A 12,330-nucleotide genomic window follows, 5' to 3' on the forward strand; every position below is an offset into this window, starting at 1 on the left:
CGCAAGAACATCGAGTTTTCCCTGAACGAACCTCGGAAATAATGTGGTATGATTCCAATTTGCCCATAACAGCAGGCTCCTTGCCATCTCGCAAAGAGAAAACGAGTGTGTCACTCCTTGTTTTTTTATGTATGAGAGCGCTGTCGCGCTGTCCGAGTGTATTGCCACTACTTTGTTGCGAACTTCGTCCGCAAACTTCAGCAATTCCCAGTGGATGGCGGTCAGTTCCTTCCGATTTATAAGCCACTGTTTTTCTTCTGCATTCCAAACGCCTGATACTTCCTTTTCCCCCAGAATCGCTCCCCAAGCTTGACCTGATGCATCTGAAAAGAACACTAAGTTGGGGCTCTGCGGGAGGAGGGATCTCCCTTCTGCAAGTCTGTCTCTTAACTTCCACCATTGCAGGTCCTCCTTTATTTCCTGTGTGATAGGGAACATAAGAGTCCGGAAACTTCTTTGTTCCAATTTGCTCTGAGGAAGAACTGTAGGTTCCTCATATGCAGTCTCCCTAGTGTCACGAACTGTTCTATTGAGGATAGTGTGCCCAAAAGACTCATCCATTCCTTTGCAGAGCATTCCTGGAGAACTAGACATATCTCTACCTTCTGTAGGCACGACTTGATTCTTTGTGGGGATGGAAAAGCCTGAAAACTCACTGAGTTGATCCTCATCCCCAAATAGACTAATTCCTGACTGGGGAGTAACTGCGACTTTCGTCTGTTTATTAACAGTCCTAGATCCTGAGCTAAAGTCAGGGTTTTCTGAAGGTCCTCTGTGCACCTCAACTTTGTTTGTGACCGGAGAAGCCAGTCGTCAAAGTAAAGGGATATCCTTATCCTGACTAGATGTAACCATTTCGCAATGGGAGCTAGCACTCGGGTGAACACTTGTGGTGCAGTCGAAAGCCCAAACACAGCGCTCTTAACTGGCATATTTTGTCCCTGAAGACAAAACACAGAAACCTCTTTGAGTTTTGGTGTATTGGGATGTGAAAATATGTGTCCTCCATATCGATGGAGATCATCCAATCCCCTTGACGAATTGATGAAAGGACAGACTGATTCGTCTCCATCTTGAACTTTGTCTTTTGCACATAAAGGTTCAGAGTGCTTACGTCCAATACGGGTCTCCATCCCCCCCGATGACTTGGGGACAACGAACAGACGATTGTAAAACGCTGGTGTTAGTAGCTCCTCTACTAACTCTATTGCTTTCTTTTGCAAGAGACGAAACCTCTTCCGAAAGGGCGACGAACTTCTTTGAATTTTCTGAGTAAGCTGTTAAAGCTATCGGAGAGCCTGATAATGGTGGCTTTCTCTTGAAAGGAATATTGAATCCTTCTCTTAAAACCTTTACGATCCAAGGTTCCGCCCCTCTTGCTTCCCATTCTTCTCAAATCTGATGTAGCCTCGCTCCTACTGGTGCACGAAGGACTGAAACACTACTTCTTGGTCGAGGGGTTGGTTGAGGATTTTTTAATAGATTTAAGGGTGAAACGTGTTCTGCCCCTTGATCTTGGGAAATATCTACCGAATCCCCTACCCCAAAAGGGTTGTCCTCGGCTGGCTGGCGAGGGGCATACACTAGGGATGTTTTCTCTAGTCCGTTTAGTGGATTGCGAGAGAAGATCCTGTGTTGCTTTCTTCTGCAATTCGGAGGCAACTAGCACTACTGTCTCTTCTGGAAACAGGTGCTTCTTATCTAAGGGCGAATACAAGGCAGACTTTTGGGTACAAGATACTCCCTTGGATGTAAAAGAACACCATAGTTCTCTCTCCTTTAGGATAGCTAACATTGAGAGAGAGGCTAGTTCCGTGGATCCGTCTCGTATCCCCTTATTTAAACAGGAGATCACTCCCGAAATGTCTGTAAAAGCTTCCTCACTCAAAATTGAATAATTCTTAAGTTTACATCCCAAGGCTCCTACAGTCCAGTCCAGTCCAGAAAACTAAAAACTTCGAATACCTTAAAGATATTCTTGATGAGGTGGTCTAATTCTGATGCTGTAAACATTATCTTGGCCGAGTTGAAAGCCGATCTTCTCGCCGAGTCAATAAGCGCGGAGAAGTCTCCCTGGGTGGAGGCAGACACATCCAAAGAGAGAGCTTCTCCGGTTTCGTAGCACAAGTGTCTCCTAGTTGAAAGACGAGACGGAGGGAAGCAGAAGTTAACCTTGCCTTGATCCCTCTTATCCTCAAGCCAAAGGTTAATTTCCTTTAACGCTCTTCGAGCCGAAAAGGACAGCACTAGTTTCGGTAATTTCCTGGAGTCATCCTGGTTGTCCCTCATGTAAGAAGACACTGGAGACATGGGGGTCACTGGCGAGAATGAATCTGAAAAATTTTCTACAAAGTAAAAAAGCAAGGCTTTGTAGGCAGTGAGAGAAGACTCTTTATCCTCCTCTTCTCCTTTCTCTTCTTCTTCAGCTGAAGAAATAGGTGATAAGGTCTCTACAGGTTGAACTTATTCTGGATGGCTGACAGAAGGATCGGGGGTGGCAATCACCTGAAGTCCTGTCGGTAGGCCCGAAGCTGAAATTGATGACATAGACTGTCCGAGCGCTTCAGACTGGTCCCTCTGTGCACTTGGTTGCATATATACCTGTGGATGCTCGGGTGCTCGTGGATTCTCAGGCGCTAGTTGGCACTCGGTTGCAACTGTATTTCTGGGCGCCAATGGACGCTTGGGAGCCAAAGGTTGTTCTAGCGTCGCCGCGGAAGTTCCGGGCACCAAAGGCGGAAGTTCTGGGCAAACTGTGGTGCTGATGGGCGCTCGGGAGTTGGCAGGTTCTCATACTCCGAACACTGAACCTGTTTCCCAGGAGTCTCGAGAATTACAGGAGGGACCGATGGTAGTCTTACCTGTTCTTCAATATTACAGGTGCCGACCAATGCTGAAGACATCTCCGGAAGTCTACTGTTCCCCGTACTCTTCACCTCTGAACGTCTGCCAGAGGAAGACTTTCTTGACGACGACTTCGACTCAGAGGATGTGATCCTCTCACTATGACGTCCCTCTCCTGCCGTATCCTGAGAAAATCTCTCTGGAGAGTCCCAAAACTACACGAAGGCTGTTCTTTCCGGAAAGAGCTAGCCTTTTTACAGGGGACTGGAGAGGGAGACAACTTACAAGCCCTCCTTTTCAATGGATGGGACTGGTCATGGAAACGCCACTGGCGCCTAGGAGAGGACTCCCCAGAGCTGGAAGCACTAGATGACAGCGGTACTCCTTTAGAGACGCCTTTCCAATGGCGCTCTATTGTGATCTGGGATTTGTCAAAAGAATCGCCTGAGGGGCCGACTGCTCGTGGGAGACCCCACTAATCTCCCTTGGGCTACCAGTATGCCTCCTCCCAGGTTCTGGGGAGTTTGACAGTGACCTTTGCCTAGGAGAATCAGTGGGCCGAACAGCCACCTCCTCCACCACACTTGCACTTGCACTCACTTCACCACTTACCTTGTCCATTAGGGTTTTCACAGATGCTCCTAATTTCTCCATTGCTTGGAGCATGATTGAAAATTTCTGATCGACTCTTGCCTCTAAATTGGCCACAGCATCGGGTACGGGTGCGAGAGAGCCAAGATTAGGACTGGGAATGACAGGTGGAGGGGAAGGTTCAGAAAGAGACAAATTATCATTAGACAATTCCTGACTAATTAAGCTTTTTGCTTTAGCTCTATAAGCTGCTTTTTTCTTTTTCTCTCTCTCTAACTTGTTTGTGTAACTAGTCATGATCTTCCAAGTTCTTTGATCCCAATTAATACACTCCCCACAAGTTTGATCTGTTATACAAGTCTGTCCCCTACAACCTGTGCAAACGGAATTTGGATCATTACCCGCTTTAGTGCCTAGTATTGCAGCCTTTACTACAATACCTAATCCCAGATGAACTAGTGTCTGACAATATGTAGACCAATTCAAAACTAGTGAAATTCGGTGCAAAAATATTTAAAACTATTTCAATTTCTAAATAGCTATCACCAAAAACAAAACTACCAATATTCAGAGTACTTCACCAAATGACTCCAACAATGAGCGACGGCAGCAAAGAATTCCAAAAATTCTGCTGACTACTCTGAAACTGTGTTAACAGTACTAGCTGGCAGAAACAACTGATTTTCGGACGGTGGTGGTTCCTCACTCACCCGATAGTGGGCGGGGGGTATCACCTGACCAAAACAAACTAGCGCTTCGGTGAATTTCAAAAATTCTAGCTACCGACGGTTTTAGAAACTATAGCTATGTAACTACTTGGTAAGTTGCATACATAAAATAGAAAAACTATACAAAATCAGCACAGTGAAGAGAGTATTTATTTTCAATCACTTTGCAGTGAGAGAAAGTCTCTTACACAACAGCAATGATAACAACAAAACAATAACAATAATAATAATAATAATAATAATAATAATAATAATAATAATAATAATAATAATAATAATACCTGAAAATCAGTGAAGACAAGTGGCTCAGGAGTGCATGGGAAGGAATGATGAAAGTAGACGAAGATCAGGAAATATACAGAGGAGAATAACAAACAGAGTGGAGGAGTGGCACAACAAACCAATGCACAGACAGTACATGAGACAGACTAAAGAACTTGTCAGCAATGAAACATGGCACTGGCTACAGATGGGAGAACTCAAGAAAGAAACAGAAGGAATGCTAACAGCAGTGCAAGATCAGGCCCTAAGAACCAGAGGCATGATTCAGCTAGCTTGCAGTAATAAGTGGTATGAACACAAACCTGAGGGAGTGATAGAAAATGATCAGGCAAAGATCTTCTGGGACTATGTTATCAGAACAGATAGGGCGACATGCCAATAGACCAGTTGTGACGATTGACAAAATCAAAAAGAAAATATCATTCATTAATGTCACAATACCATGGGACACTACATTAGATGAGAAAGAAAAAAAATTGTAAGTATCTGTAATACCATGGGACACCACAGTAGATGAGAAAGGAAAAAATTTGTGAGTATCAAAACCTGAAAATAAGAAAAATAAGGATATGGGATATGCCAGTGGAAATTGTACCCATAATCATAGGAACACTAGGCATAATCCCAAGATCCCTGAAAAGGAACCTGGAAAAACCTGATGCTGAAGCAGCTCTAGGACTCATACAGAGGAATGTGCTTCTAGAATCAGTGCACATACTAAGAAAAGTGATAGACTCCTAAGGAGGTAAGATGCAACCAAGAACCCAACACTATAAAAACCACCCAGTCGAACAGGATGACTGTGATAGAAAAAAAATAATAACTACTAGAATAATTACAATAATGAACTCAGTGAACAACCAGAGGTGACTGAACTTGAACACATCACTGAACAGTTTAAAAATATAATGGAAACCAATTTTGGATATATATATATATATATATATTATCTATATATATATATATATATATATATATATATATAGATATATATATCTAGAATATACTGGAAAATGACATTTACCTTCAAGTCACAGGTGGTGTTCAGCAGGAGATTTGATGGCTTAAGATCACGGTGAAGAACATTTGCTGAATGAATATATTTCAATCCTCGGAGAATTTGATACAGAAAGTAGCAGATATGATCATTACTTAGTTTCTGGAATACAAAGAGAATAAGTAAACATTTAAGGCAATTCATTACCATGTAGTAAAAACATGAAAAAAAATCAATATAATACTCTTAGAGGCACACCTTATGATTTAAAGCACAAGCAGAATCTGCAATAAACCAAATTCACTTTAAGCAACATTCACACTGTTCCCCCACACAAATTCATACTTTTACAGCCACAAATATTTGAAAAGAACTGGAGTTAATTATTTTTAAAAATTAATTGAAAATTAGCCTCCTTACAGACAATGGAATAAGCAGAATTTTATTATCTTCCCAACCATTACACACAATACTGAGAATGAAAAGATCAGCAAATTGTCTATAAGAATGAACTGTATGCTTTCATTACTAGTTTCCTGGCAATGCAAAACTGGTGAACACCAGGGTACTTGTAACAAACCTCTGTACTGCGCAGTACAGTCGACCCCGTTATTCGTGGACTCACAATTTGCGGATATTTCTATGGACCATATATACCTATTAGTTCCAGAAATTTATCTTATTCACAGTATTTCTCACTAAGAAATATTAAAAAAATTACTTTATTTTCATATCATTTTCGTGACTAAATGCACTTTTTGTGATAAAAATATTAAAAAATTCAGGTATAGGCATTTTTTTGTGTGTGTGTTTTAACTAACTAAATAGGCAGTTCTAAGCTTGTTTTGAGGGGTTTTAAGTATTCGCGGATTTTAGCTATTTGCTGGGGATCTGGTACCCATCCCCAGCAAATACATGGGGGTTTATTGTGATTGAAATGGACAGATATCTCACTCATCAAGCTTACAACATTTATAGTACACATTATCCCCAAAGGGATGCCACCTTTCTAATAACCAAGACATTTCCGATCTCCTGAAATCTTTTGGCATGTGTAAACAAAAGAATTCTGAGATAATGTCATGGAACATGATGTGGTTTGTAAGTGCCTTTCAGGTCCTTCTTTTGGGCTACTTAAGTTTAACTTCCTTCAAGAACCTGACAAATAAAAGCTTATTTTTGGTAACATTAGCAACGGCTAAGAGTCGGTGAGATTCGAACAATTGACAAGAGGATAGGTTTCACTCAAGGTGATGCAATTTGCTCCAGCACTTTAAGTTTACTTGCGTAGAAAAAAACCCTGGCATCTTTTTTTACATATTAGGAATCTGAGCAATGCCTTGGGTACAGAGGACGAAGAGAGCATATTTTGCTTAGTAAGGGCTTTAAAAGTTTTACCTTTACGGAACTGAGTAGTAGTAATCTGTGGTGCTTGGTTAAAGACCCGTCTCGACCTTCAAGGGGGCCGGCCGGCTAGTGCCAATTTTTAAGGACAGGACTTTGACATTCTACCACTTACGTAGTAAGTTGGCTTGGGACATGTCCAAAACACATATAATTTTTGCCTCTGACCTTCAGTTTTGTGACGCCAGGGAGATTTATCCCAAAAATAACAATTTTTCAAATTCTCTCCTCCCTTGATACTTAATATTAACACCTGGGATTACTACCTTATATACACCTAATGTAGACCTCCAACCAATTTTTTTTTTTTTCTCTAAAAGTAATTTATTTTGCTAGATATGGATTTTTTCATTATGGTAAGAATATAAACCCTATGAATCACACACACACACACACACACACACACACAAAGGAAGAAAAAAAAAAAAAAAAAAAAAAAAAAAAAAAAAAAAAGTGGCTCGATTTGATTGTTCTATGATGTCTTTCTAAGTTATATACCAAATTTCAATGTTAAAGCTTTAAAACTAAGGGAGAAGATAGAATTTGAAGGTCAATAGAATAGTTTTGAGGTATATGGGTGTTTGTTTTTCATTGTAATTTTACAATTATTGTTTATTTTATATTCCTTTTTGGGTATTAAGAAACCAAAACTATGTTATTTATCAGAATTTAATCATAAGTGAAGATCCTCTTGCTCATAGATCGTAGCCTGGCGCACTGCGTCAGGCGAGACGGGGCATTCCTTCCTACGCAACACTCTCTCTCCCCTTCATTAACTCGGCTTATTAGAGCAAATTTTCTTCTTCTGTATGTTAGCGAGATATTTTCCCTGTCTTTTCCTCTTTGACATGATGAAATTCTTGACGAAACAAAGAAAAACAGATGTAAAAGCAAGCGAATTTCAGAGGTGAAACTCTAACATGTACTCTATATAAAGACAATGTTAATAAATCATGATTATTATGAATTTTATATTCCTTTTTGGGTAGTAATAAACTAAAACTATGTTATTTATCCTGTGCGTCAGGAAATACAGGGTGCTCCTTCCTACGCAGCCCTCTCTCTTTCTCCACTAACTACGCAATATCGCCGATATTATGATCTTCTGAACTCTAATTAAGAGCAAATCATCATCTTCTTTATCTAAGAGAGATGTTTTGTTAGTCTTTTCCTCTTTGGCATGAGGAAATTCTTGCTGAAACAAAGAAAAACTAATGTAAAAGGAAGTGAATGTCAGAGGTGAAACTCAAACTTGCACCTTCTATAATGTTTCTGCTCGCACTGAAGGGTGGTAACTTACGAACTTCCTGTCTTGCAAATCATGGAATCTCTACAGATGCCATTGCTCACAATAGTTTGACAACAATTATCAAAATTTACGATAACAGAAGAAATATTGAATTTTCTTGTATGAATCAATGTTTTTGGCTTACCGAGTTACTTTTATTAATTACCCATACGAAATATTGACAAAATATTTCGTATGTGCATTCTCCATTGCCATACGAAGCTCCATGAATTTTGTCATGTGTACATTTTTCACCCTATACACCCTATACGTATAGGGGTGCTGGCCGGCCCCCTTAAAGAAGAATTCCCTCTTTTTTTTCATAAAGATCTTAATAAGATAAGCGCACTTCAAATTGGTGAAGAACTTTTTCCAATTTTCAAGATTAGAGCTCATGACATTATTAGAACTGTGGTTATGTCATAAGCCATCAAACATAACCTCTCGCTCTCCTCCATTCTAAAAGTGACAAATGTACTTGAGGTGCATAACGGTCTTAGCATAATTCTTCTTAAAAGAAGTGGAAATGTTTAGCAACTGCAGTACCTTAGGCCCTTTGGCAGTGGTGGGCATGGTATTGGGGCGGATATGTAGGAGGTATACCTTACCAGGCAAGTTAGGAATTCTGGAGGTGGATGGAGCTTCTGGAAGCCAAGGATGTTCATTAGCCCTTTAAAACACCGATTGGACGTATTAAACAGATATAAATTGTCTGTTGGGTGCTGATTGGACGTATGGTATGTCGATATGAGAAATTTTTTTTTTAAATTCACGGAAAAATAGTTATAGGCCTACCAGCCGAAAACTTTTGAATCACGCGCCTTGGGGGATGCTGGGAGCTCACGGATCAAGGCGTTGTTTTGTTTACATTCGTTACGCAGGCGCATAAGTGCGAATTTCTTTCTTCTTGCACTAAAAAGTGTCAGCGACACATCTCAGAAATTATTTCGTCACTTTGACAATTTTTGCACCATTTTATATTAGCCGTTACATGGAGTATTATATATGAAAATGTGCGCAATTTCATGTAGAATACAACAAAAAACAACTCATGGTTGTAGCTTTTATCAGTTTTGAAATATTTTCATGTAAATAACGATAAGTGCCAAAATTTCAACCTTTGGTCAACTTTGACTCTACCGAAATGGTTGAAAAACGCAATTGTAAGCTAAACCTCTTATATTCTAGTAATATTCAATCATTTACCTTCATTTTGCAACAAATTGGAAGACTCAAGCACAATATTTCGATTTATGGTGAATTTATGGAGAAAAAAAAAAAAAAAAAAAAAAAAAAAAAAAGTTTTCCTTGTCCTCTGTAACTCTTCCGAAAAAATCATAAATTTTTTCATCCGATTGTCGTAATGTTTGCACCATTTTAAATTAGCCGTTACATAAAGTTTTATATATGCAAATGTGCGCAATTTCAAGTAGAATACAACTAAAAACAACCCATAGTTGTAGCTTTTATTAGTTTGAAATATATTCATATAAATAACGATGTGCCAAAATATCAACATTCGGTCAACTTTGACTCGACCGAAATGGTCAAAAAACGCAATTGTAAGCTAAAACTCTTACATTCTAGTAATATTCAATCATTTTCCTTTATTTTGCAACAAACTGGAAGTCTCTAGCACAATATCTGCGCGGTAACTTCCGGAAAAAATCAGAAACTGTTCGTCCGATTGTCGTAATGTTTGCACCATTTTAAATTAGCCGTTACATAAAGTTTTATATATGAAAATGTGCGCAATTTCATGTAGAATACAACAATAAACAACCCATGGTTGTAGCTTTAATCATTTTTGAAATATTTTCATATAAATAACGATAAGTGCCAAATTTTCAACCTTCGGTCAACTTTGACTCGACCGAAATGGTCGTAAAACGCAATTATAAGCTAAAACTATTACATTCTAGTAATATTCAATCATTTACATTTATTTTGCAACAAATTGGAAGTCTCTAGCACAATATTTCGATTTATGGTGAATTTATGAAATAACCTTTTTCCTTACGTCCGCGCGGTAACTCTTCCGAAAAAATCAAACATTTTTTCGTCCGATTGTCATAATGTTTGCACCATTTTAAATTAGCCGTTACATAAAGTTTTATATATGAAAATGTGCGCAATTTCATGTAGAATACAACAAAAAAGAACCTATGGTTATAGCTTTTATCAGTTTTGAAATATTTTCATATAAATAACGATAAATAGAAAAAATTCGTCCTTCGGTCAACTTTAACTAGACAGAAATGGTAAAAAACTGCAATTGTAAGCTACAACACTTACAATCTAGTAATATTCAATCAATTACCTTCATTTTGCAACAAATGGGAAGTCTCTAGCACAATATTTCGATTTATGGTGAATTTTTTAAAACAGCTTTTTTTTACGTCCACACGTTACGAATTCATGCATCATTTTGTGATAATATTTTCTGTGTTGCCTTGATCATTTTACAATGTGCTATATACCAAAATGATTGCAATTTAGTGTACAATACAATGAAAAAAAATGAACTCGTTAGCTTTAAGAGTTTTACTAACAGCACGATTTGTATACAATTATATATGAATTTTTTTTCACGCTGTCATATATCCCAACATTTATATATGATAATGATATTTTTTTTTCATTTCTGATGGTTGCATACTAAACTTCAGGCAATGACAAAAAAAGGAGCCAAAAATGAACTCTTAATCTTGAAAATTAAGTGAGCTGTGATTTTTTGAAAAAAACATTTTTTCTGCTTCGGGGCTCACTCGCGAACGCCGCCGGCATATGGGAGACAATTTTTAAAATACCACTTCGGCGTTTAAGGGTTAACCCTTTAACGCCAATTGGATGTATTAAACGTCGACGAAAACTGTGTTTTGGGTGCCGAACCAACGTATGGTACTAGGCGAAAACTTTTGAATCACGCGCCTTGGGGGATGCTGGGAGCTCACGGATCAAGGCGTTGTTTTGTTTACAATCGCTACCCAGGCGCGCAAGTGCGAATTTCTTTCTTCTCACACTAAAAAGCATCAGTGACACATCTCAGAAATTATTTTGTCACTTTGACAATTTTTGCACCATTTTATATTAGCCATTACATGGAGTATTATATATGAAAATGTGCGCAATTTCATGTAGAATGCAACTAAAAACAACTCATGGTTGTAGCTTTTATTAGTTTTGAAATATTTTCATATAAATAACGATAAGTGCCAAAACTTCAACCTTCGGTCAACTTTGACTCCACCGAAATGGTTGAAAAACGCAATTGTAAGCTAAAACTCTTATATTCTAGTGCTAATAGGGAATCCAAGTCAATAGTGCGGCTTAATCTAGCCAATGCTGCATCTCTCCTCATCAACAGGATATTATCCCATACATTGGCACTCAAATTCAAGTACGCAATCGCTTTGGAACCTGATTGAAGCAATCTGAAAAACATCGTCTCATCCACTAATTTTCTTGCTGCTTCTGAGGATGCAATTTTTGCTACTGCTGTTGACCAAAGGTTAACCAAGAAGCAGTCTGAAAGATAGAAGAAGCCGTTCCTTCCAATGTAGCAGCCTCCTGACAAGTCATTGACGAGCATTCCATTTTAACTTGATCCAAGGTTAATCCAGGCTTTAACCTTACCACATCTAGGCTAATTGTCTTGATAGCAAAGGAACCATAGGTTTCGCATAATATTTCCTATGTTTCATCCATGGCGGGGGAATAAACTTCAATGATCTATTTGATCTTAACGAATTATCCCTTCCAAAAATCTGTGCATCGACACTCTGTAAAACTGACACCGCATGACTTGAGCAAGGTAATTCTTACGACACCTTCGCATCCTTTTCCAGTCCAAATACTATATTGATTCCCGGAGGAAGTATACTGGCAGGTGTCTCCGGACTCCTCGAAAGGTTACTGAATTGACAAATCAAATAAACCACCTCCACATAAAAAGGCAGAAACTCCTAGTTTTCTCCTTCCTCCAGTTCCAATGTATTGTGTTCAGCTGCAGGAGAAGCTAGTTCACTTCTATCCTCTGACAAACGTTCGGGTGCGTCATGGCCGTCCGACCCTACGACTGCGGCATCTTAGATCTTTGACGGCCGATGTTGGCTTGATCTTGAATAGTCAGTACGAGAACGTGACCGCCTAACTGCTTCTATGCTCGCAGATCTAGAGCAAGAACTCCATCTATT

The 12,330-nt window shown here is 39.0% G+C and overlaps 1 protein-coding gene across 1 annotated transcript in view; it reads right to left on the reverse strand.

The window, feature by feature from the left end:
* The window catches only part of LOC135217163 (mitogen-activated protein kinase 1-like), a 101,948-nt gene that overhangs the window by 35,054 nt on the left and 54,564 nt on the right, over window positions 1-12,330 (reverse strand). Inside the window, exon 4 of the mRNA XM_064252882.1 lies at window positions 5,470-5,604. Within this exon, the coding sequence (XP_064108952.1) occupies window positions 5,470-5,604 (135 nt within the window). The remainder of the gene's footprint in view (window positions 1-5,469; window positions 5,605-12,330) is intronic.

This window comes from Macrobrachium nipponense, chromosome 7, assembly GCF_015104395.2.
Source record: "Macrobrachium nipponense isolate FS-2020 chromosome 7, ASM1510439v2, whole genome shotgun sequence".
Classification (NCBI taxonomy): Eukaryota; Metazoa; Arthropoda; class Malacostraca; order Decapoda; family Palaemonidae; genus Macrobrachium; species Macrobrachium nipponense.